Source organism: Marmota marmota, unplaced genomic scaffold (assembly GCF_001458135.2).
Source record: "Marmota marmota marmota unplaced genomic scaffold, marMar, whole genome shotgun sequence".
Classification (NCBI taxonomy): domain Eukaryota; kingdom Metazoa; phylum Chordata; class Mammalia; order Rodentia; family Sciuridae; genus Marmota; species Marmota marmota.
The window spans coordinates 18,399,046-18,425,540 of NW_025999990.1; the positions used below are offsets into that span (position 1 = coordinate 18,399,046).

General features: G+C 45.5%; 2 protein-coding genes and 1 pseudogene across 4 annotated transcripts in view; 1 reads left to right on the forward strand and 2 right to left on the reverse strand.

Moving 5' to 3' along the window:
- Positions 1–300: 300 nt before the first annotated feature.
- Positions 301–23,333, reverse strand: Lipg (lipase G, endothelial type). 3 transcript variants are annotated; one of them, XM_048806236.1, is made up of 11 exons: positions 22,963–23,333; positions 21,476–21,660; positions 19,686–19,867; positions 17,903–18,082; positions 16,308–16,419; positions 11,349–11,570; positions 8,989–9,231; positions 8,192–8,312; positions 6,980–7,198; positions 4,420–4,524; positions 301–2,439 (listed from the first exon to the last, which is right to left on the reverse strand). In XM_048806236.1, the coding sequence occupies exons 2-11, from the start codon at positions 21,519–21,521 to the stop codon at positions 2,418–2,420; spliced, it is 1,452 nt and encodes a 483-aa protein (XP_048662193.1). In that variant the 5' UTR covers positions 21,522–21,660; positions 22,963–23,333; the 3' UTR covers positions 301–2,417. The 3 variants fall into 3 exon arrangements, with proteins under 3 accessions (XP_048662193.1, XP_048662194.1, XP_015337874.1); XM_048806237.1 differs by having other exon boundaries at positions 21,476–21,655; positions 22,963–22,977; XM_015482388.2 differs by lacking the exon at positions 21,476–21,660.
- On the reverse strand, positions 15,103–15,241 carry LOC125617825 (annotated as a pseudogene).
- Positions 23,334–25,959: 2,626 nt separating the features above from the next.
- Rpl17 (ribosomal protein L17) overlaps positions 25,960–26,495 on the forward strand; it is a 28,926-nt gene continuing 28,390 nt past the window's right edge. The window contains exon 1 of the mRNA XM_048806238.1: positions 25,960–25,970. The gene's annotated coding sequence lies outside the window, so the exon portion shown is untranslated. The remainder of the gene's footprint in view (positions 25,971–26,495) is intronic.

Sequence of the window (26,495 nt, forward strand, 5' to 3'; positions counted from 1 at the left end):
GCCACGTAGAACAGAACCTCAGTTTGAGCTGGGCTTTAACACAATAGAGAAAACAGCCTCTGTTTGGTTTAAGTCACTTATCTATATGTTCACTAATGTCACCCATGTCCAACCACCCTCCCTGTTCTTCCCAACATCCACCTTCAGACCTTTCTGCAGCGATTCAAATAACTATCCTTCTTGTCGTCCATGTCCTGCTAACAATGAGTATCAAGTAGGGAATATATCTTCCATTGAAGTCACTTCACGTCAAACCCAAGGTATGGGCAGCCATATATTAAGAAGTCAGTTGACAAGCCATTAAGAATTTTGTAGTTTTTTTTTTTATTATTTTACTATTAAAATTTTTAAATCTTTAAATCGGTTAATCTTCAAGTAAAGACTAATCGTATATTCATCTTTATACATTATGTACATTTGAGAAATAAATAGAGTTTTAAGTAGCATTAAAAAAAAAAAGACTCATTATATACAAATAAGGCTTCAAGCCAAATGTATAAATACACAACCCACTGAGGATTCGGTCCCCAACTCTCCCCTTCCTGGAAACAGAAGTCAGAAGTAACCGGGACACAAGGCCAATAATACAAGTTTCACTTTGGCTGGAAAGCAGTTGCAGAAGTACACAGTGGATGGAGAGCACACTCTGAATTAAGGCTTTACTGGTTATGTCTTCAGAAGTTTGGCATTCAACAGTGACACAACTTTGGCACAGTGAAAATTAAAACAGTGTCCTTTAAAAAAAAAAAATCTAAGTACAAAGAAAATTGCTCTCCCACCCCCACCTGATAGCACACCTCCTCCCAAATAATTCTCACCCATAAAAAACCCAACCTCTTGGCACAGGTTTCTCCTGGTTATATATTAATAAAAGGGTTTGGGATTTTATGGATGGCTCCGGAAGGATTCCATGTTTGTCACATCTGGAGCATATTGGCAGGAATTGGCTATAGATAGCTTCATGAAGTTTCAGAGATGAATGAACCATGAATTTTGACTCCAGGAAATCTGGATCCTTGGCCCAGCTCCACCACAAGCTTGGTATATAATCCCAAGCATGTGGCTGAATCTCAGTAAGCCCTGATTTTATAAAATAAGGTTAATAATAGCTGCCTGCTCACCTTGCTCCAGGTGACGCACATGCAAATCGTTTGAAAAGTATAAAAGGGTTGCTCATCTATCATGTTTCTTCATTCAAATCAAGATCCAGAACTGAAGGCTTTTCCAAGTTCAATAGCATAAATGCATTGGTGTGAAAGCAAGATATTTCAAGAAGGAAAGCACTGTGTTAACTCTTAGCTCTGCTGACAGGGGATACTTTCTGTAACACAGGGTTGGTTCATTTTTGACTTTTTGCTGTCCTGGGAATCTAACCCAGGGCCTTGTATGTGCAAGGCAAGCACTCGACATGCATCCTCAGCCCCAGGTTTCTGTGTAAACAGTATGTAGAGCATATGTAACATCTAATAGATCCCAACCCTGTCTAGCAATTGGCCATGTGGTCCCTGCATGTATGATAAACAGCTAGTGATTGAATTGTCACTCTTGGAGGAAATGGCACCTGTTAACTAAAAAGAAATAGAAAGGAACCACTTAAAGCCTCAGTCCCCAACTCTTACAGCTTGGAGCCCACCCCACTCCCCTCCTGTCTTTCACCACATGGAATCCCATGGATCACTAAACTAGAAAGGATTCTAGAAAACGCCAACCCCATGAGCTTCCAAAGAGAAAGGTTGAGTAACATGTCTGCTGCCACAAGCTAATTGAGTGCCCAATAAGCACTTGTTCAATCAAGAGATGAACCATGGAAACAGTAGAGAGCAGATGATGTGTGCCTCAGAGGGTGAGCAAGGAGCTGGACGGAAGCTCTAAGATACAACCAGTATTGACCAGTGCAGCCCTGGGAACTCCCACAGCAGGGCCTCAGCCCCAGGCGAGATCTAAGGTTCCCTGTTTGGGCCAGTGAGGTAAGAGGACTGCCATCCTGACATGAGTCAGCTCTGGAGGAAAAGACCTCTCACTAAGTCCCAAGTCAGGCCAAGTACAACCACTGCCCAGCCAGCCTTCTGGGGTCAGGCAAAGCCTGGGTTCACCCAGCCACTGGGAGATTGCTGGGTGTGCTCGAGGGCCCCAGGCATTCTGCTGCTCCCACACAGGTCTGGCCTTGGCTCCCAGGGGCATCAATGGAGGTTTGGAGTTAGACTTCATCTAGAGCGGCAACTGGTGCTTCAGCAGAGCAGTCTCCTCATGCAGGAAGTGGCAACCCTCACAGGCAACAGAGGTGGGCCCAGGGGCTCCAAGGTCAAGTCCAAGAGGAGTCCTTTACTGGGTGGGTCCTCTGCAGTAACTTTGCTCCATGTGCACGGGCAGCTGGACGGCGGGGTTGGTTTACGTGCTGGCAACACGTCCAGGCACCCTCAGACCAGCTCCACGGTTGGACTGAAAGGAATCATGCAAGTCCAGCATTCGTTAGCTCACTCACCAGCACCTGGCAGCCCTGGATAGCCCTGTCAGCTTCTGACACCCCTGGGCAACTATTTTGTTCAATTTCCTTTCTGAGGAGCAGACAAGATCCTGACGGCTTCTTTCTCCTTCCTGCCCCCAAAGCCACAGCTTCACTCTGAGAAATACCCGAGGGGAGCCTCTCTGGGACCTTAGTTGTGTATATAACAGCCCATACATTCAGTGTTTAGCATAGCAAGTGAACCCAAGCCCACACAAACAGGAGAACTATCAAAGTGCCCTCTTTGCCTCTGTCTAGAAACATAAGAAACTGTAATAAGGCAACAAAGAGGCAAGGCTGAGTCAAAAGGCCCCAATTCTAGTTTCAGCTACAGGAATGTGCTACTGAACCACTCTGAACCTCTGTCTTTTAATCAGTGAGCAGGTGTATGGTGTCCATGTCAAGAGGAAGAATATTGACAGTGTTGCATATGTCTAGGGATACCACAACTTCCTAGTGTTCATTTATTCCTTGAGATCCTCCTGTTTCCTGTTCCTTGCAGGGGAGGGGAAAGGGCAACTTATTTTCTAAAAGAAGTTTAGGTAAAAGGGTAAGGCAGGTCATGGCAATTTTAACCTTCAGAAGTTCTGGAGCAGAGAAGAATAACATATTTTAACCCTCATCATAAAAATAGCAGTCTTCCCAGTGTGGCCAAAGAACAAGGCTGTTCAGGGGATCCATGAAGTTAATATATGAGGAAGCATTTTGAAAGGTATAAATTTGGACACAAACATAAAGAATTAAAATCATAATTATAATGGAAAATCATATGAGCCCTCACTAGATGGAGTCCCTTAATTAGAGAGGCAGTCATTAGACCCCACACATCCTGTGATCACTAAGCCTGAGGTCCTGTTGATGCTCCTAAAGTGGAGACAGAGCAGCTGGAGATGCAGCCCAGCCTTCAGGACTGGCAGACAGTTAATCACAGGGGACCCCCCAAGTATGCTTGATAATTAGTATCCAGACCAAGATGAGGTGATTCATCTGAGCAGATAGAACCTTCGCACTAAAGAGCACAAACTTTAGAGCAGAAGGACCTGCTCCAAGTCCTCCTTTTGCCATCACCGGCTGGGGGAGCTTAGGAGAGTGACTTCATCTCCCTGAGCCTCGGTCTCCTCATCTGCACCCAGGGATAGCAACACCTGCCTTTTGGGGTTGATGATAAAAGCAAATGATTGTGTAAGTCTCTGGATGCTAAGTGAGCATGTGCTAAGTGCTCAATGTATGCATGAACACATGGTCTCCCCTCATCCTCAGCAAGCATTTAGGCTCAGAAGGCATGTGGCTGGTTTCCCTGGAGAAGTCCACTGCCTCACACCTTGACCTGGGCCTTCCTCAGCCTGAAATCGTGGGATTCCAGGATAGCACAGTGGGACACTGAAGCCAAACAAGCTGTCCACTGACTCAGCTCCACACACGAGCATTCCTGATTCTCAGAGGGGTGAATCAGGCCCACTAATATCTACCCACACCAAACTGGGTTCCAGAAAACCTAAAAAGCGAAATATGCTTTGTGCTTCTCCTCTCCCTCCCAGGCTGCTCCCACTCCAACCTGATTCCAGAAGAAGCTCAGAAGACTGGGTCTTCCCATAGCCCTGGTCACTACAGAGGAGATTTCAATCTAAAATGAGGGGCATGGACACCAACCCCAGGGAATTCGCAACTGAAAAACCTGATCCCAACAGGGCCACAGGCAATGAGCATCTTCAAGGGGAGGCAGACCAAGAGGCAGAAGGACATGCGCACCCTCTGACAACCTATGTTTTTCACTTATTTATCATCTACGTCCTTCCAGCAGGAGGTTGGCTTCATAAGGAAGGGGTTCTTGTTGGTTTGCTCATTCATGGCCCAAGTGCCCCGGTCCATGCCCAGCAGGTACAGGGTGATCAGAACACAGAGAAAGTCCTGGTTACCTGGTTTCATTTTTCATTCTCCAGCCATCCCGACACTTGTGAAACCAGAGCTCTTGGCCAGGGGATATGCTGGTGTTCTCAGGGTCTTCGGTGCAAAATGTCAGCCTAAAAAAACATAATAATAATAATAATAGAAAAAAGAAACCACTGACATTGCCAAAGCTCTAAGGGGATGCAGACCATACCCTCTGGATTCCAGGCAATTAGAGGCGGGAAAGGGAAGTTTTCATCATGCCGTGCCAATGCCAGAGCTTCAGAACAGCCATGGCCACGGCTACTGCTGGACTCCAAACTGTGTCTTAGTTTGAAGGTTTCTAGGATCCAGCTTCACACCTTCTCCCCTACCTACCCCAAATCCTGCCTGCCGTCAAGGCCATTGCCTCTTGGAAGCCCCCATGAACCTAATCCTCTCTGGACCTCTCAACTTAGTAAAAAGGCATATTCTTATCTAGATGTTGTTTTTACAATGGTCATTACTTCTTACAATGTGCAGTTAAAAGTGAACGTGTCATTTTATTTTACAGTATTCTACACTGCCTGAAACTGCTGTTGGTTCCTATATCTACAGTCAACTTCTCCACTAGACTGTGAACTCCTTGAATGGAAGAATTCCAGGTGCCTCTAAGACAGCTCTCTATAAATACACATTGGCAAGAGTAACCGGAACCCAGCTGCAAGTCAAAGTGCACAATTCAGCAAATAGGCAGCCAAGATCACAAGAAATGGCCAGGGGCCTCGTAACCATTTCATGATAACCTAAGGCTATCCATGTAGCCTCCCTGGTGTTTGACCAGCATGACTGCACAATCAAAAATGTGTGAGGAACTTGACCCTGATACTGAGGCAGGACAAGAACCACATTTAGAATGATTTAAAAACTTTTCCCAGGAATCCCTAAGGATGGCTTGCATCACTCACAGTCTGGAAATGCAAATGAATACATTAGGGAACCCATGAGAATGGCAAGAATGCCCCACCAAATGGTGGTGAGAAGGAAGGAAAAGGAGAACTATTACTATGTGACCAAGATTGATAACTCGTTCAACCACTTTGGACAGAGAGTAATAATAGCTGATTATATTGGAGGCTGCACATATGAGAACTCAGCAATTCCACTTTTTAGTAAACTGGCCACAAAGAAGCCTCCACACAGAGGTGCAAGGAAAATGCACCAAGACATTCATCTCAGCACTATTTGTAATTACAAAAAAAAAAAAAAAGGTAAAAGTTTAAGTATTCAGTGTTTGTACAATGATGACTTATAAGAATTAAATCTCAATGTATTGGATTAATTTCATAGACAATGTTTCCATGAAAAAAGCAACTTGTAGAGCTGGGATATAGCTCAGTGGCAGAGCATTTGCCTAGCCATATATTGTTTAAGGATATAAACAAAAATACTAATGGCATAAAAATATGAAGTAAGGAAACACTACCATTAGTTAATGTCGAAACATTCTTTATACTTGGTTTGAAAGAAGGGGAGGAATGAGACCAGGAAAGAGCACAGTGGGACTTCAACTGTATCTATAATGTCTTACTTTTAAAACCTTCTATCTGAAACCAATAAGGAAAACTGCTTAATTTGTTAAGTCTCAATGGGGATTAAATGGGTGATTATTATATGTGAAATAGTTTGTAAAAGTAATCATCTTTCTGCTACCACACCCACAGGCATAGGCTGTACTTAGAAGAGCCTAGAGAAGTTAAAAAAAAAAAAAAAAAAGACACAGGATTATCTAGTTCACTGGCTTAGCACTAACAGTCTCCCCCATCTGAGCCCCCAGACCAGAAGTGCCCAGAGGAAGGATCCAAAGCTCCAATTCAGCCCATCTGCTGCTATGCTGGGATGCAGGTGGATGGACGCAAACAAGACGTGTGAAGAATTGTAATGAAGAAAATGCCAGGAGAGGGACCGAGAGGGTGGAAGCTGCTCCCTCCCACCCCGAGGCTGGCAGTGACCACTGCAGAGGTTGGGGGGAAGGACGTGGTTAAGAAAACCCTCCTCTCTTGACAAAGGTCTCCCAGGCTCTGCTGGCTTTGAGCCCTCTTCCACTTCTGTTTAGATAGAAGCCTGCTCAGAGAGTTGGGGCACAGTATCAGAAGTTGACATATAAAGGTCTGGGTCTTTCATGCAAGGCTCAGGGTTCCAAGAAGTGGAGAAGTGCCAGCTGGCATGGCACAGAGGATTCTTTGTTCCTTGAAGGTTGAACTCTCGCCCTACATCCCCCACTCAGACCCTCTAGAGAAGAGAGAGCATCATGCTTTGAAAACAAGGTGCTGGGGGAAACCAGGTCCTCTCACACAGACCTCCTCAGTGGGACATGCTGTTCCAGTTAGCCCTGCAGTGAACAGATCGACAAGGCAGCACCCCTGAAGACCCCTTCACAGAGGAACCCTCCTTCCTCCAGGCTGACACTGGGCTTGGAAAACAGGAAAAGAGCTGAATTCCAGCCCCTCATTCCTAGTCCTCCCAGCCAAGAGCCTGTGATCAGAGCATAAGATCGGAGTCTTCTGCTCATCACTTACATGGGGCAGAAGAAGGGCCAGGAGTACTTACTTCCTCTGGGTTTCCCCAGACTTGACTCGGATGCGCCGGATATGCAGCTCCCACTTGGTGTTGCTGGGTTGAGACAGGTAGCTACGGAGCTCCTTCCACAGGTTGTACCAGGACTGTGACGTCCCCTCCCAGGTGAGTTTGATCTTTAAGAGGTCACCCAAGTCCTCCTCGGTGTAGACCAGAAAAGTGTTGGTGGCATTCAGCCCAATCTGCTCCACTCTACAAAGTGAGAGAGAAGCTTGTGTCACTCCCTGCCACCTGAAAAACTGCCTCACTGTGCCAGGTGACACAGTGGCAGCACCTCCCCCACAAGGACTGGAGAGAAGCAGAAGTCAAGTCCCTCCCACAGGACCAAGGTGAAAGTTCAGCTGTGTTCCACATTGACAGGGAAAAAACTTAGTCCACAGCATCTGATCTCTTATTAAAATCATTTCTATGTGTGATGTAACAAAATGCATTCTACTGTCATGTATAACTAATTAGAACAAATTTTTTAATTTAAAAATAAATATCTGAGCATCTCTCTGTTCATGCTACTACTTCCTGGGAAGACGGGACCAAGAAAGCAGCAATGAGAAGGCACAGGAAGTCACATCGCCACACAACACTGTGCTGTTCCTCTCTGCTCCTGAGTCTCCCTCTCAGCTCCTAGCCCCTTCCTGCTTGTCCCTTTCATTGAACACTCAGTGTGGCTTGCCCTGGCCCCAGCTGTTTGTCAGTGTGTATGCACACTAGACCCTGAGCCCTGAGCAGTGAGTTACTTTGATGATGTTCCTTCACAAGCTCAACATTACTTTGCAGGGCACGTTGTCCCTGGGGGTCCTCAACAAATACAAACAGACGGTCATGTGCCCCTCCCACAGCCGATCATTTAAAAGGTACAGAAATGACGTTCACCAAGTTCCAGATTCCCTAAAGCCTCAGGTGTCAGGCGTTGCCTGAAATGAAACAGCAGTTCTGCCCAGCTGATCCAGCACTTTCTCACGCCCCTGATTCATCATAGGAGGTTCCCTCCCGGAATGTTCTGAGTCAGGGTTGGTGGAGAGAACACCACAGGGAAAGTGGACTGGGGATGGCTAGAACCAGCCAGCCCCTTCCCCAGGCAATCCAACGTCACTCCTGCACTTGTTCAAAAGCTCCCTTCCCCTCTCAGTGTGAGCCAGCTTGTTCTGTATCTTGAGCCAAAGTTGCAAAAGGAAACTCAGGACTTACATTTCCAAAGGCAGAATCTGAGAGTCTGCATTGGTGCCATAGAGGGTAACATAAAAGGTGGGCTCGATCTCTCCTCTGTTCTTGTAACTGAAGATGTGGATTTTCATCTGGTAATGGTAAACTGTAGAGACAGCAAATCAAAGATGCTGGTGAGCCTTGCTTGTCATCTCAGGTACCCTCACCCACACCAACTCACCCAGCACCCTGGATTTTAGGGATTAACATCCTTTTAGTGCAATCTGGCCTCCAGCCTCCCTTTAGTCTTATTCTGTCCAAAGACATAAGAAGAGGTCACCACTAAGGAAGAGCCCTGAATTTAGGGATTAGGAGATGTTTCGGGGATTTAGGCCTCGATATCTTCTAACTGTGTGACCCTGGACTAAGGATTAAGGTGTTAACCTCTCTGAGCCTCATATGTAACTTTCTCATGTGTAGAACAATACCCACAAAACACTATAGTTCTATAGCACACTATAAAAATCATTTGTAATCCTCCGTTCATCCTAGTTCAGCTTTGTTGTGATCAAATGAGAAATCAAATATGAAATGGCTTTGAAAAGTTTAATGCAAGACAGAAATTTCAGATACTGATATTATGATCATATAGTGTTATTCACAGCACAGAAGGACTTCTCACCATTAGTTTTTGAAGAATAATTTTCTTAGGACATGCCCAATGGGATCTGATTTGCAATAATTTGATATGACTGTGCTGGCAACCANGTACCAAAAAAAAAAAAAAAGAGAGAGAGAGAGAGAAAGAAAGACTAAGGGCCACTTTGGGGCCCGAAGATTACCTCTGAAGGGCATGCCTGCCCGTGTTTTTAGGTACATTTTGCTGTTCCTCTTGTTTCGCATTTTCTTAGCGTTATAACCAATGCTATTGCAACGATTTTTCCGGCAGCTGAGACAGATCCCCTTTTTGAAGCGGTTGGAGTCTGTGCACTGGAAAGCGAAGCTCGGCTTGTCGTGATTCACCAGGGAATCCACAAAGAGGTGTACCGCTCGCTCATGCTCACATTTCATTACCTCCGTGATGGCTGGGGGAAAAAGACATACCATGCAGGACAGGCCACTTCTCCATGGTGACCCACTCCATCTATAATCACTATACACCTTATCAGTGAGAGCTATGTTTATTCAGTTTATTAGTCTTTTCATTTGTGTAATTCTTTTTTTAATTAATTAATTTATTTTTTATTCCAATTTGTTATATGTTCATTTGTGTAATTCTTAATCCATATTAATCCGGGACCAGTGATGTGCTAGGCTCCTATGAAGATGTGGAAGAATTGAAGACTGTTCTGAACTCCTAACCTTGGTAAGAATACAGCACCAATAAGACAGAGAGAAATAAAGAGAGTTCATATAATAAGTGCTAAATACAGTGATGCAGACCAGCTGAGGGGTGGGAGTCACTAAATGCTACCAGAGTTGTATGGTCACAAAACTCAGGAAGGGCATCAAATGCTATACATCATCTAGTCCAGGGATCAGCAAAATATGTCTGGCCAGCTGGTCTTATAACTAAAGTTTTATTGGAGCATAACCCCATTTGTTGGTATATGTATTATTTGATCTTAGTCAAAAGGTGAAGAAGCAATGGTGTATGTATTCTCTATGGCTATTTCTGTGCTACCACCAGAGTGGATTAGTTGAAACAGAAATTGTATGGCCTATAAGGCTACAAATATTTACTAGTCAACCTTTCAGAAAATGCCCACACCATTCCACTCCAGACTATAATTCAAAGGCCCATATGCAGGACATAGTGGTGTACACCTGTAATCTCAGCAGCTCATGAGGCTGAGGCAGGAGGATCAAGAATTTGAGGCCAGCCTCAGCAACTTAGTGAAGCCCTAAACAACTTCGTGAGACCCTGTCTCAAGATAGAAAGGGCTGGGGATGTGGCTCAGTGGTAAAGCATCCCTCCATTCAGTCCACAGGACCAAAAAAAAAAAAAAAAAAAAAAAAGCCTATAAATGTAAGATAATAATTTGCTCAGGTTCATACAGACAATTGGTTGCAAAGTTAAGAGTATAATTTGAATTTTCTGGTCTATAATATCATTGTTCTTTGCAACCAGAGGCTGAAGTCAACAGTAATTGGTTGAAATAATTCCTGTAATCTTAAGAAAAATCTGGCAATGCTACCTCAGCACCTTCATCACTGGCACCACTAATTTAAGAAATGCCATCATCCCAAAGCTGGAGCAGAGGAGAACTACCCTCTCATGAGCCTTTCAGCCACTCAGAGCTACTTAGACATTAACCACATTGGGAGCAGGGAACAGCCTTAAGACCAAGTGAGAGAGTGGGACCTCCAAAGCACAAAGTCTCAGAGTGCAGACAGCCAAATGGAGTCAAGACTTGGGAAATGCTGCCAGCGTCCAGGGCAATGAGAGTATGGGAATCCCAAAGAGTGATCAGTCACTGGGCCACACAGCAATTTCAGCAGCAAACTGACTTCAGCCCAAGTCTGCTGAAAATAGGTTCAGGCATTCAGAGGATAAATTGTAAGTGAACAAGAAAAACTTCTTGGTTTGGCTTCTTTAAAATGTTACCAAAGCTTAAAATACAGTATAGCCACACTATAGAATATCATACAGCCTAAAAAAAATAAAATTAATAAATGTACTTTCTCTGATGTTGCAAAATGTTCATCATATATTACAACAGACCAAAGGAAGTTGCAGAACAAAGTGATTTGGGAAAAATTAGAAGAACATACATAAATTTGCACAGAAAACAGCCTGAAACAACACACACACACAAACATCCATGCTGGCCACCCTTGAAGAGAAAACACAAGAAAAAAAAAAAAGAGAAAACATAAGAAGGCATGGGGGGATGGTTATATTTTTTTGCTTAATGCTATTCTATATTGCTTGATTTTTTTTCCAGTAAACATGTGTGTGTTACTTTTGTCATAAAAAGAAATTAATCAATAACACCTGTGGCCTGGAAACACAAGAAAGCAAATGGATGCTATTAACAGGCATACAATAGGACTCAAAACCTTAAACACAACACTGGGGCCACTGTGGGAGGAGTGAGAATGATAAAATGACTTGTGTGGGAGCACTGATAGCTCTGGCTGATTTAGAAGGAGTTTGGATAAACTGAGTCAAACACAAAGCAGAAGATAAGAAACTCACTTCCATATGCAATTGATCCCAAGACATCATTGAATCCACAGCCCGGCTGAAAGTCACCCCCGTTGGGGTAGATGTCAATGTGGCCCACAGGCATCTGAATCCCAATGCTCAAGCCAAAGGTTCCTGTGTGAGTGTGCAGAACATCCACAAAGTCCGCATCATCAGGGGAGAGCCTCTTGTTGATGTCCACCCCTTCAAACAAGGGCCCAGCAGGATCCAGACCTGCAGCAGGAGAAGCCAAGAGAGATGACGTCAGGTGCACCATGTCAACAAGGCCTGAGTTTGAGTAGAATTCCATTGTGCAGAATGAAGGTGCCCTCTGCACCGTGACATGGAAGCAGAGAATGAAATTAGGAACCCGTTTTCATATGCAGTTGACCCAAGACATTGCCATAGAGATTATATCCTGTGAATGGAGAGCTGACACTGCCTTCTGAAGCCTCCTTGTGACCTCATGCCTTAGTAGAACCAGGAGACTAGCTACAAGGTCCACATAGCCACCAGCTCTGAGGAACCATGGGTGGTCAGAACTAGAGCACTTCTAGAAAGAACCTGGGCTGCCTCAGTCTCGGCCATTCAGTCCAGTCATCTGCCACTGAGCCTTCCATGGCCCTAATTTCAGCAGAATTTTTACAAAACAAATAAGTGACTACATCCTTCTGGAAGAGTCAGTCTCTCTCAACTGAGCTATTTATATTTGGACTTACTCTTCCCTTTCCTTTAGTTATGAGTCAGGCCCAGGGATGGGATGGTAAGAAAGGGGATACCTTCAATACCCCTAAAACACTAAGGATGGAATCCATACACCACGCCTCCAGAATTCCTCTGTTTAGCAGCCACAATGAGAAAACCTTTTTGCCTCCAAACTGTCTGTATTGAGTCAGCAAGAAGCCCTGCATAGGGCCCTGGTCCTCACATCTGAGAATGCACCAAGAGGACTGGGGAGCTTGTTAAAAATTTGGGATGTACCATGTAGCTATAAGATTAAAAAAAAAAAACCCTCTGGAAGAATGGGCAATAGTTATCTGTAGTTATCTGTATGTATCTTCCTCTGTATGAGGAAGGAAACTTGTAATAGTAAGAGAATTTATGTGAATGTAAAACCATTCAAAAAAAAAAAAGAAGAAGAAGAAGAAGAACTTGCAAAGCATAAAAAGCAGATTTCCGACTCCCTGACTTCTAGAGATTTTAACAGGTAGGTCTGGCACAAAATCTAGAAATGTGGTCTGTAGACCAGTTATTGAAAAGCATCCCTGTGTTTCAGTATTATCTATGAAGTAGAACCTGAATGCCTTTATTCATACTGTGCATGTGAGACCTTAAGAAATTAAATACTTGTCGAAAATAGCTACATTTACGAAATACAAGTAATTATGGGAACTGGATTCCTCCTTACCAGAAAGGCTCTTTGCCCTACAGACACACAGAGAGGACCTGGAGAAAGTTAAGACATGTGAGGTGCAGCAGAGAAAAGGCTCTGATCAGTCTAGAACAGTGTTTTGCCCTCTGAGTGATTTTGCCCCCCAGGTGACATTCGATAATGTCTGGGGACTTTCTTGTTTGTCACAATTGTAAGAAGGGGAACTACTAGCATCTAGTTGGGACAGGCCAGGGATCAGCTAAACATCCTACATTGCACAAGACAATCCCCCAGACACACAACAAAGCCCTGGCTGGCCTCACCTGTCAACAGTGTCTCGGCTAACCTAAAAGCTCCAAGACCAGGAGGAGATGTGGCCAAGAATTCTGCCCTGAAAGGAGGAGATGGGTAACAGAACCAGACTCATCGGACCCCAGGACAAAGAACCAGGGAGCACATGGGAAGCTCGAGAGTGTCATCTCAGGATAAACAAAATGCAAAGATGTCTAGAGTGAGCAGACGCCTCGTAGGACTCACTACTCATGAGAACTAGTTGAGGCTGAAAATAAAGAACTTCCAGAAGAAGTTTAGATGATTTAATATATGACCAAGGCAGAAAGGAAGCCCAGGATATTTAGGGGCTCATCTCTAACCCAGAACCCAAAAGAAAGATGGCTACAAAAGCAGGGTTCTTCCAGAATAGACCACAATGACCCATTTTAGAGACGGCAAGGACCACAGTACTGACATTAAGGGGCCTCTTCCTGCCTCTTGCCATGTGCAGTAGTGGGAAAGGGAAAAGAGAGAGAGGGAGAGAGAGAGAAAAAACATTCTGCTTTGCAACCAATATAAGAGAGGTTCTTTGCTTGGTGTGAACAAAGGTCCCCACCAGACAGGCAGTGCCATGGAAACCAAGCTGCACTGGAGGAATGCAGGCAGCTGACAGGGCCCCACAGGCCAGCCAGCAGGCAGGCGGGGCCTTCACCTACCCAGACTGGGCCGGCCTCCCTGCTCGGAACTGTCTCTGACACACAATTATGGCCCACAGACTTGGGGTGGAGATAGTGATACAATCTACTTTTTAAACTAGTAATGGGAGGAAGAACTTACATCCTCCCAAAAAAAGGGGGGGGGGGATAGAGGACCTCACGTCTTCCAATCAGTTGTAGATTCCTCCAAAACAGCACATGGAAAGTAAACACACACACACAGGAAATGCCTGGGGGCTGTGTATTCTGGCCTAGCAGGGTTGAGCTGCTGTTCTTCAACCGCTATCTTATCTCTACCTCCAGAAGAGAGGCAGGATGCCTCCGTGGTTAGGTGCAGGTTCTGGAATCTGGCTTTGAATCCGAGTCGTGCTACTCTTAGGGTATTGGGCCTGTTATTTTATCACTGAGTCCCACGGTACCCATTTGTAAAATGTGCAGGGCTGCTATGTAATTTAGAGAGAGCAGGAGGTACCTCACCACTCACCTGTCAAGTAATTACGTTAGAGTACTTGACATCAGGCAGCATCAGTATTTGACATCAGCCTAGAGTCCACCCCAAGTGAACGTTTCATTCATATTTCTTAAATTAAGCCCTCTACTAGCTGAAGGGAGAGATGAGGAGACAGCCTCCTCCATCAGACATGCACAGCAGTGTAAAGCAATGAGCTAAATACCCTCAGAGGTGCTGCTGGCAACTTGATAGGGGCTGGAATAATGGGCTACGCTCAGGACACCCAACTCCACACAGCACTGATTAGCATTCTGTAGGCTCCCTGGACAGCCACAGCGAGAAGCCCTCTCAACAACTGCCAGCCAAACAAGTTGGGGAGAGAACTGGAAAGCCCCTCATGATAGCCCCATCTCATTTCAGGTTTAAAAGCAGGGAAAGACCATATCTGCAGTTTGTCCCTGTTGCCAATGACACTCTGGGCCTTGACTCTGAGGGGGCCTGAGTGCTGCAGAGTGAATCCAGAGGGTCTATCCCTAGAATGTATCACCTCTGGTTCAGGTAGAACCCAGAGTGGCCTCAGGTAGAGCCGTTCTGCACCCGCAGTGGGTTAATGAGCAGCCAGGAGTGGCCACACTCCCACAGTTCACTTTGGACAGCTCAAGCCCCACCTTCTTAGAAATAAAAAATAAAGCTACTAAGCTATGCTAAATGGAAGCATTGGATCTAAATGAATGTCTTTTTTATATGATTTATATCTGTGCATATATTAGACTTACACCCAGAGATGGTAATGGAGACAGTCCAATGAAGCCTCACAAATATATTTTTTAAAAAACTACTCTACCAGCTTATTGCCAAAATCTGAAATCCTGTCTTTACTAAATCATTCTTTATCTAAGAGTCCTGTTTTGTTTTGGTTTTCTTTCTTTTCTTTTTTCTTCTTTCTTTCTTCCTCCATGTTTTCCCATTCATAACACCCAGCAGGCGCAGGGCCTGGGCTGAGGCCGACGTGGGATAGGCCTACTCTGCCTACCCTTTTTCTATATGGTCAGAGTAAGAACGGAACCTGTGGTAAGCATCAATCAGGAGGGCCTAAATCCTGTTTTAAAATAAAAACACTACAGGGGAAAAAATTGACCCATCTTTTCTTCTAGGTTACTAGCTGCTATGGTCTGTAACTTGATCCCAAAACACATATATGTTAATGGTATTTGGAGGGAAGGCCTTTGGGAAGTAATTAGGCTTAGATTAGATGAGGACATTAGAGTGGGGTCCCCATGAGGACATTAGTGGTTTTCTAAAAGAGAGAGTCAAGCTAGCACAATTGTTCTGTCTGGCTATGGGATGTCCTCCACCATGTTATCATGCAGTAGCAAGGCCCTCCCAGATGCCAGAAGCTAAATAAACTTCTACACTTTAAAAATTACCCAGTCTGTGCTCCTCAGTTACACCAACGAAAAAAGAGTCTAAAATGGCATTCTTGGTACTTGCAGGTGAGGGAGAAGCTAGGTACAAATACAGGTAAAAGTGTGTTGAAAGGAGGGCAGAAAGTCAGGGCAACAATTAAACAAGTTACTATTATTAATAAATATGCTAACCATCAGGCTATTGATGGAAGAAAGAGAAATCAGAGGCTGAATATAAACTAGAATCTATCATTTCTTCTTTTCTCTTGAATCCCTGGAGTATCATGGGTGGAGACCTGAAAAGAATACCCAGAAGCCTAGAGGACGGGTCGCCATCCGGCTTCTGCTCCTTAGTTCTCAGCCATTTGCCCCTGGGTAAGTTGCCTCACCTCTGACTGTTTCTGCACCTGTTAGATTAGACCAGTGGTTTCCAAACTATGTTCCCCAGTGTTCAGAGACCCTGAAGTCCCTCCAGGAAGGCTCACAAGGCAAGGCTAACACCAATCACATATTCCTGCCAACTTCAATCCAAATATCCCCCTCTATCATCTCATGTATTGGGGCCCTGCAAAGTTCAATTTGTAAAAATGTTTCCTGTGACTGAAAAGAACATCTGGAAAGTTCTAGATTGGGTATTCGCCAAGTTCCTTCCAAAGCGACCCTCATTGGGGAGTACTCTGGTTCAGAACACCCATGTTAGAGAGTGGCAAAGGGAGCTCAGGGGTCACAGATGGTGGTGGAAGCAGGGCTTACCTGTGATTCTGCCCACTGTTCCTTTCACAAAGTTGCCAGCGTACCCAGCCACATGGGCTCCGAGGCTATAGCCAATCAAGTGAACATTTCTTAGAGAAAAATCATCCTTCTCCTGCAGGAAGTCACCAAAGAGTGTGAGATGAAGAATGTGATCCTGAGCCCCCAGTTCCACCCACCATTCAACAAGTCCTTCAGGATGGAGGAGGGGCCATGGGCACAGAGACTCCCCAGGGCATCAGTGGCATTGCTGAACATGCAACACACATGACTCACAGCCAAGGACGGGGAGGTCACAAGGACTTGGTGGCACTTCAAATGCTGAAGGGGCAGAGCAGAGGATGTGACTATAGGCTCCATACCTGACCCTTCCCCTAAATGTTCCCTACATGTTTTCTATTCTATTTGGCAGTATGAGGGGGCAGGAAGAGAGAACAGTATGGATGAAGGTCAAAGCCACCATACTCATTAGAAACTGACATGCCAGCCACAGCCTGCAGCGGATTGTTCTCTGCCTGCCCTCATAAGGCCTTTACCTCCACCCTGGGCCCAGGAGCTGCGGGCATCCTCACCACAAGCCCACATGTGAAGTCAGAGTTGTAACATGATTCCTTTCCAGAGTACTCAACTGTGAGGGAGTGAGGAGATAGGGAACTGACCCCATGGCTCAGGGACCCAACTCTCTCAAACAGTTGTGGCAGAGGAGAGTTGGACTGCTCAAGAATCTTGCCCAGAATTCTAGAGTTCCAGAAAAGCCAGGCTGGAATTGCCCAGATCCTAGAGTCACTTTGCCAATGTACCCCTGTCTCTCCTGCCCTGGTTAAGTCCACTAGTCTCAAGCAAATCATTAACCTATAAAAAGTAAATACAGGACCTCAGGATCTGTTTTCCAGACTAAATATTTTTAATGAGGTATTAGGCGGCATTTGTTTGAACAAACCTCCTTCCCACCCTAAGCACAGCCATGCTTCAGAGGCAAGAGCAGACTTCAAAAGTTATTTGAAATTACAAACCTGACTGGCTCCTGGCCATTCCCAATAAACCAAGAGTATCAGCTTCTAAGATCAGCAAGTAACTAGCCATAAGACAAATTTTCTTACAACAAATAAAGTCACAGGAAAAATCTAGAGATCTATCAATAATTAAAAGGCTCTCTGAAAGTTCAGGCTTTCAAATATTTCAAATAATACTGAATTCAGCAAAAATTTTAATGTCTATTTTTTTTATTGCTTTGTTTTCATTTTATTTTTTATTTTTGGTGTAGTTTGTTGTTTGTTTTGTATCGGGGATTACATTGAGGGGCACTTTACCACTGAGCTACATTTCCAGCCCTTTTTATTTTATTTTTTATTTTTTTATCTTGAGACAGGGTCTCATTAAGTTGCCCAGGCTGGCCTCAAATGTGCAATGCTCCCGCCTCAGCCTCCCTTGTAAGTGAGATTACAGGTATGTGCCACCCTGCTTGGCTAATCCCAATGCATTTGATCAGAATCTGGAAATTCATGGTAAAGTATGGCCTGTATTTCCTAAGGCCATTCAGATTTAAGATCCTGCTGGGGAGAGGTAATGACTGCTTTCATTCTTTCATTCCCGGTTACCTGCAGCCAGTCGAGCATCCTTGCCACACTGTGACCCACCATCCTTGTGTTATTGACAGCATCTCTGTAAAGCTGGTGAGCCAGGGGCAGCCAGTCAACTACCACTACATTGGCGTCTTTCTCTCTCATCTGCAGGGCTGACACAAGTTTGTACAGCCAGTTTGCAAGCATGCCACTCGTCTGCAAAGAAAATGGGGAACTTATTTTTATATATTCTTCTCCTGGGCTTCAAAACTCCCTATGAATACAGCATTCCATTGCTGACCCTCTCCCCATCCAATTTTAGAGCCTTCACACTTACTACTTAGGAACTAAACATCTGCACATGAGCACAGCCAATCAGAGGCAGAATTGCTACATGGGCATTTTCTTTCATTGCTCTTTACATCCCCAGTTTTTCCTATCAAAACTTTCATAGGTAGTGTCCTATGTAGCTGCCCCACTGTGGGTTGGTGGTGTTACAAGCATGAAGTCCCTGTCACAGGCAAGTGGCCTGCTCCATCCTTCAAAGGCAGCTCGGAAGGGTTGCCTTGGAGAATTAGCTACTCCCTTAGAGATGCAGGGAGATGCTGCCTCCTAGGCAAACACAGAGTTAACAAATGACCCCTTCCCACAACCTATCTCTGCCATCTCTTTTGACCCCAAAGTAGTGAAAATCCATCCCTGGAATTCCAAATTAGAATCCAGAACACATTTTCCCACAGAAACCAAGTTATAAATGGTGACTGAACCCTATCTACAAGTACATTATCAAATAAATAGATTTTCTGTGCCTAGCCTGGGAACCCAAACACAATTTACAATCTTGCTTCTATGGGAAACGGCTGTTCCAAGTTCCAAACACATTATAAAAGAACTTTCTGGAATGCACTCCATTTGTAAGTCACAGGCAGTTTGTATTTGCATTTTGACAGGAAAGACTTAAAAAGGTTCAAACACATGATTTCAATCGGAGGCTGCAGGACGAGGACAGACGGACAAGCCTTTAATCAACCCTTTCTTCACATTAGGTAGGTAGACACCAACCCTTCCTGCCCTTGACCCCATCGCAACTGTTGGTGATCGACCTAAACACCCAGAAAGAATGTAACAGATATGAATTTCTTACCATTAAGTGGAAGAATGTCCCCTCGCAATTAGCCCACGCAGAAACCTGCTCACTTAATAGTGCCATTTTCCTATAGACTGTCATTACATGAATGAATAAATCCCTCGCTGGCCAAGAGATTCTGAAGCTGAGCGTCAAAGCCCTTTTTTGTTGAGGTTTGTCATGGGCCTTTCAATGGGAATTGCTCAGCTAGGGCACATAAAGAGCCCCAGTGCCTTTAAACGGGCCCATCTCTCTGCAAATACAAGGGCGCCATGCCAAAGGCAGCCAGCCAGCCAGGCCAGCTGGCCCTCACAGACTCTGAGCTAGTCAAGTTGCTTCAGTTCAGCTCAGCTCTTACGGAAGGACGGCCCCCTCCAGGCAGTGGTTGACCAATGTAATTAAGTGTAATTAGAGGGTCCTTCAGAGCCAGTGGAGCTGGGCTGCTGCCCTCAGGAGACCCACTTTCTGAAAGCCTGTTGTGTGCCAGCACTAAATACCGCCCTGCTGGAGTCCACATGGCCCCCTCAGCAAAATGCCCATTACATTCTTCACAGCTGTCTGAAATACAAGCAGCCCACAAGGAAAGAGGGGGAGAGGGTTTAGAATCGGGAAGCACCAGTATTCTTTTTAATTGACCAAAACAAAAGGAACCAAATCTGTGTAAAAACCACAGAGCTCCCTCCTCAGGCTCACCGTCCATCCATGAATGATGAAAAAGGTTTTGGCTGTCACGTCGAAGCCACAGTCTTCTAAAGACTGGTTGTGGCCCAGGGAAAGATAGCATCCTTCATGCTCTGGGTCCTTAGAGGTGCGAAGGTTAAAACTCACAGATGGTTTGGACACAGCTTGGACCTTCCTGGACTCATGAAGATCACCTGGGGAGAAAGAGTAGTATAGATGCTTCTGGTGGCTTGGGTAGTGAGAGAGCTAGGGTCTGATTCTAATTCCATCTTGAGCAAATTACTTAAGCCATTTGGGTTTCACCCTTCAAGAGAATTGTGAAGATAAAGGGACCTCTCATCTATATGCAATCAGTATTAATTAGTCACTGTCATTAATTACTTTGCTCTGAATAAATGGGTGCCTCTGCTTTTCTCTATTCTTGCCTACTGATATAACTTCTTCTTTCCCTCAAGTTCTACTTTTAAAGCATGACTCCTCAATTCTTTTCCTGAAATGCTTAGGTCTAGTTAAGGTTCAGAATTCAGAAATTTGCGTATGTTAGGAAAGCTTTATAGAACATATACCATTTACTATATAACACTACCAGTGGGGTCTGGGGAATCCCTCATGAATCAAAGACACTGATATTTCTGCAGAAAAATATAGGAGTACTCACATTTAATGGCAGAAATAAACATTATAAGTAGCCTTCTGTCTGCTCAGGTCAGGCTTTGCTGCCAAAGGAGTTCAGATCAGGTAAGGCTAGGTTTTGCTGACAAACAAGTTCCCAACAAATTTTCCCATTTTGAGAGATATTGGATTTTGCAATTGGAGTTCAGAGGCTATTGACCAGTGGTACAGTGGGCTTTCCTCTGTGTTCCCAATTCTATTCCAGCACTTACTTCAAAGACCTCATGCATCCTCAGAGCCCTGTGCAGTACCAACAGGCACCAGGCATTCAGCTTACTGGTTACATAAAGGATTGAAGCTATGAAGAAACTTCTCACAGAGGTAGAACCACCACCCCTCCAGCTGCACTGCTTGCACACAGTGTCCCATGGGCAATGGCCCTGCTCCCCAAAGTGCAGCCTGCTCCACTGATGGTCCCTGTCACTCCAACACTATTCCCAATGATCATTAATGGACCCCCACCAGCACTCTTTCAGTCATCCTGGTAAGCATCACTTGCTAACTACTTAGGAGATCAAACTCTCCTATCATCTACAATCAGGGAAATACTAAATGAGCACCCAGGAGCTTAATTTATTGCAGAGTTAAGAAGCAAAAGGAGCTGGGCGTGGTGGCACATGCCTCTAATACCAGCTATTTGGGAGACTGAAGCAGAAGGATCACAAGTTCAAACCCAGCCTCAAAATAAGATAAAAAGGGCTGGGGATGTAGCTCAGTGGTAGAGCACTCCCTTAACATGTACATGGCCCTGTTTTAATCCCAGTTACCCACCCATCCCCAAAATAAAAAGAGGGAAGCAAAAGAAATTATGGAAAGAGATATTTTAGTTGAAGAAGGTGGTATTGAAGTGGGGCAAAGGAACAGAAGGTGGAAAGAAATATACCAGATGAAAGGGGGATAATGTTCTGTAAAATATAGCACATGAGCAGAACCCAGGCTATCATGAAAGTCATGAACAAAAGCTTCAACTGGCAGAAATTTGAACCCTGGACATAGTTTGACAGCTCCCCAACTTCCACCTGGATAGCCACTCACACAGAGAACAGATGGGAAGCCTAGAAGAAAAGAGGTCTACTGTCCCCTGAGACAGACTTACAGATAAGCACATGAATGGATAAAAAAAAGTTCACCTTGGTTTCTGGCTCCATCTGTGACCCCACAATACTCTATCTTCATTCCTGTTACTTTGGACCAGGGTCACTTCAGTCTGTGGGACTTTACGACTGTTCTTCACCCTGGTGTCCTTGTGGCTCATTCTCTCACCTCCTTCAGCTCCTTTGCTCAAGGATCAATCAAGTTCTGGGTAACGCCTTCCCTGAGCACAAATTAAAATCTCACCACCTTCCACCAGCAGCACTCCATAACATCCCCTCTACTTTCTTTTCTTCCATAACCCTAAGCACCATTTATATATTTTCATAAATGCACCATCTGTTTTCCCACCAATGACATGTAAGCTCCACTAGGACAGGGACTATAATCCTGTTCTCTTTTATGCTGTCATCTCTGCTCCTGAAAGAGTTCCTGGTACTAAGCAGAAAAGCAACAAATAGTTTTCAAATGAATGGCATGGCCTCCAAATCATCAAAAGTCAGAATATAGGACCTGGAAGGAACTTCAGCGTTCCTCAGGAGACAAACTAGAGAGGGTCATGCTTCTAGTTAGCACTAGAGTTGGAAACCTGTTAGGCAAAGCAAACCTTCCCCATTCATTTCCATTAACAGCCCCATGCACACATAAGCCAACTCAGACCTCTGCAGACAAGTGGATGAAATGATAGGGCTGGGTTTTGGGATTTCCCAGCCTTTCTCTACTTAACTAGATGATAGTACTGGCTCCAAGTGACCTTACTCTCACTCCACCAGGCAGACTGCCTCCAACGGAACAGACTTCCATACAGAACTCAAAAGGAAGAAAAGCTAGAGTCTAGGAGGAGGCCTGGGAAGAGTGGGGAAAGAAAGAGCTTTGGGGAGGACGAGGCTGACAATCTGGAGGAGCTAGGACGCCAGCAACCCAAGCCACCCACTAGATGCTCCCTGCAAGCACTAATCAAACTAAAGCCAGCTCCCCTGCCACCTTCACTTTCAAAACCCTGGGCCAAGGTTAAAAGGAGGAGCGCTGGAAGGCAGAGCTCTTTCCAACAACTTTTTTGCCTCTCAACCCTCCAGCTTCAAAGACAGGAAAAGGTTTTAGAACTGCCCAGGGGCAAACGGGTGGCTGGACAGCACCGATTAAGGGACTCATACAATGGAAGCAGGCGGGATGAGATAGGGCAAGACAGACAACACCCTGCCCGCCTGTTGCCTCCTCGTGATTTACCAGGGGATGCCCTCATTAGAAGCGCTGAAGGGGATTCCACCTCTTGGGTCCCCTTCTTCCTCCGGGAGAAGTCTTTTCTGCTGTCCTTTAATAAACTTCTAATTTCTACTCTGAAAAAAAAAAAAAGAAGCGCTGAAGGACAAGTGGCTCCAGGTTGATGAGAAAGATGGACAGCACTGTGGGGAAGCAAGGAGGATTTCGGAGGAACAAGGAGGAACCAAAGAAGGGCCGGCAAGACAGAGAGGACCCAGCACAGAAAAGAAGTGGGGAGTGGGTAATAAACATAGATGCACGTTACCTTCCAGCGGTCCCTCGGGACCAAAGGGTGTGGGGCTTCCCGCCGCAAAGCAACAATAGGCGCTCCAGAAGCAGAGTAAAGGAACCGAGTTCTTCATCCTTCCCCGCCACGCCCCCTCCCCTGAAACAGGGATTTCAAACAAAACACCACCACCTCCCGAGCCAGTAAGACCAAAAGTGGGCACCCTTCTCTCGGTCAGATTGATGGGCTAGAGAGAGTTGGAGGAGAAGGTGGAAATTGAAAACCTGGCTGCCCTGACGGCGGGAGGTGGGAGGGAAGAGCGAGGAGGGACTTGCGGCAGAAGCCGACCTGCGCTCGCTCTGAGCTGCCGGGAAGCCGGGGCTCGCCACTGTCACACCGAGAGCTCCTAGCGAGGTAGTTTTTTAAAGTATTGAAGTCATCTGACCCATCGCCAGATGGTTATTTGCATAATTTATTCCCAAATCTGGGCTCTGATTGGTCACGCCTTCGGTGACGCCCAAACCGAGACTCCCCAAAGTTTGAATGAAAGCGCCAGCACACCCACCGCGTGGACACTAGCACAAGTGGCCTTGCTTCCGCGGCCGCTCCACAGGCTGCCGCGACTCCCGCCACCTCCGCTTCCCTGTAGTGTCTCTCGCAGACCCGTAGGTCCTCCACTAGCCCTTCCGCCCCCCGAGGGGCACATTTCCCCGAAACCGTGCGCGCTCTGGGAACGCGATCCCAGGCGAACTAACAGAGAGTCGGGATTGGGGGAAGCCAACTTTTCCTCCACTCCAGCCCGGAGAGTGCTGCAACAGGTGCAAACGTCGTGATTGGACTTATAACCCCGCAGAGCTGGGGGACTGTGGGCTGTGACCCACGCTTCAAAGTCACACAAAACCTGCTCAGAGTACCTGGTTCCACCATTAGCTGCAAAACTCAGCCAGACACCCAGTTTCTCCAAGGCCATCCTGTCGTCCTCAGTTCGCGGGTGATAACCGTTCCTGCCACTTCAGGATTTGGGGGAAATTGATAAGAGTTTAATGTTGGAAAGGCTTAGTGCGGCACCGGGAATGTGGTAGGCGCTCTCCTACACAGGGTGGAGGAGTAGAAGGATAGAAGGCGACCCTCCCCAAAGGGAAGAGTGAGCCTAACTTGATGGAGAGGGTCTTAGACGCGTGGCCCAGCCTCCGCTGCGCGCTGTAATTATCTGGTGAGTGGAATTAGACACGTTCTTCCTCTCTTTCCTCCATCATTTCCCCCCTCTTATCCTCCCCTTTTAACTGAGATCCCAAAGATGGTGGAATGAAATGGACATCCTTACCCCAGGTATATGTATGACTGCACATATGGTGCGACGCTACATCCAGCACAACGAGAGAAATGAAAAGTTGTGTCGCAATTGTGTATAATGAATGCATTTTGCTATTATACAGACCTAATTAAAATTAATTAATTAATTATTTTTAAAAAGTGGCGAGCGCCTGAGACTTTGGCCTGAAGTCTGCGTCTGGAGCTTGGGACCTTGGCGGAGCCACCGCGTCCGGAAACCTGGGAGGACCCAGGGAGCTGGAACGCACCAACGCATTTTCTGCGCACCACCATCCAGACTCCTTCCAACCGGGGACAGCTGGCTCTGCAAGGCGGCACCCTTGACCGAGAGTAACCCTGCAGTCATGAGGAACAAGTCCCGCCCCTGCCAAAGGAGAAGAACCCCCGCAGCAGCCGCTTCCGTGGTGTCGACGCTCCAGTTTGAGAGTCGACAGTTTGAGGAAAACGATCCGGAGCAAACAGGTCCTGTTCTGACCTATCCTAGTTATTTTGTTACTCCAGCTGCCATCCGAGCACGCTTTGTCCCTCTTGTGCGCTATCATCCATTAACAGGAGGCAAGCTGGCTGTATTTTGTTTTAAATATAAAACTCAATACTCTATATGGGATGGTTAGTCATCCCCAGACTTGTCACTCCCATCCCCCGCCCGCCCTCGCTCTCCATTGACAAACTATGCAGACACAGATCAAGTGTTAGCTCCATTGTACAGATGCGAAAACCGGCACCGGGGCAGGCTGCACATTTAAAGGAAATCTCGTAACAGGATCCCTCTTTTCTGCTCTAGGTTTGATTTGGCCAGTTGACCTCTAAATATGAGCCGCTGGCAGCCTTATCTCCATCTCCTTAATGGTTGAGGCAGGGAGTAAACTACGATTAAAAAATTCTTGCCCATAGAGGTGGTGCACCTGTGTGGCTCAGGAGGCTGAGGCAGGAGGATCACAAATTCAGGGCCAGTCTTAGCAACATAGCAAGACCCTGTCTCAAAAATAAAAATAAATAAACGGGACTGAGGATGTATCGCAGTAGTAAAGCACCTCTGGGTACAATCCCCAGCAAACAAAATAAATAAATATAAAAAATTAAAAATCCTCCTTAACCCAGCAAGCTCAGCTACTCTGGGGATGAGGCAGGGTTGGTAGAGCCCAAAAGTTCAGAGCAGCCTGGGCAACATAGTAAGACACCTTATCAAGGAAAAAAGGAAAATCCCCTTTCCTGTTGAGTTGTTCATAGCCATTGTCCCAATAATATTAATTGGACAATATGGAGGGTGTCTTGGAGACCTTTGTCACAAGTGAGATATTCTGGGAGAGGCAGGTATTGCTACAAAAATTGATTATCCTGTCTGGGGGAAAAAACAAGATCAACAAATCAATGCCCATTTTTTAACTTCCCAGGCTATGAAACCAGTTGTTTTATTGCTGGTTGGTTAGAGTGCCCCCCTGTGTCTCCATAATAAAATATCATGTAAGAAATTCCAAAGGACAATGAAATTTTAATAGTAGCATTCAAATGTATATCATCAACTCCTGTTCTCCATACTTCCCAGAAAACCCACAAGGAGATCTAGGAGCCTTCTACATGAAGGAATTTTCAACTGAGGAGTCCTGGTGGAAACTTCAGTTGTGTTTTAGCCAAAATTGCAAGGTCAGGACTACCATGGTAAGAACTCTAGTCACTTCCTTTTGGCAACCCATCTTCTAAAAGGCTCTTCCTATGTTACGGCTGTGAATCTCCCTTGTATGGAAAGAGCCCACTTTGCACTACAGAAGCTAAAAACCAAACCCTCACCTCCCCAACCTCCCTTACAGCTGGTTCCCAATTTAAGCTCAGGCAATAGCGGGCAGCCAGGTCTGCTCCTCTGGCTTGATAGTTTGGGGGCACTGCTCTCTGCTTCAGTGAGCCCTCCAAGCCTGGGTCTTCTGTCCTGCAGAGACTCCAAATGCCACCTAATATTTTATTAATGAGTTCATCTTTAGCATTAACTCTCCAGAAACCACTTGTATTGCTTACAACTAAATAAATAAATAAATAATAAAAATTAAAAACTGACTTAATCATCAGATGTTTATTGAGCAGCCATCCAGAAGAAACACTGGATTTGAATGCCCCAAGGCATTTGTTAATCTCATGGGCTCTAAACCTTGAAAGCCATCTTTATGTCATTCTCTAATGTTATCTCCAGCTTAAACCCCTCTCCCTAAACTGCAGACGTGATAATGATCTTAGTTACCAAAAAGGAT

Coding starts and splice junctions, on each gene's coding strand:
- Lipg (XM_015482388.2), bottom strand. CDS start 23,059: ATGAAGAACTCGGTTCCTTTACTCTGCTTCTGGAGCGCCTATTGTTGC. Junction 7,199..8,191: donor CAGATTCTGCCTTTGGAAAT/GTAAGTCCTGAG, acceptor CTCACTTTGTAG/AGTGGAGCAGATTGGGCTGA. Junction 4,525..6,979: donor TCTGGGGAAACCCAGAGGAA/GTAAGTACTCCT, acceptor ATGTTTTTTTAG/GCTGACATTTTGCACCGAAG.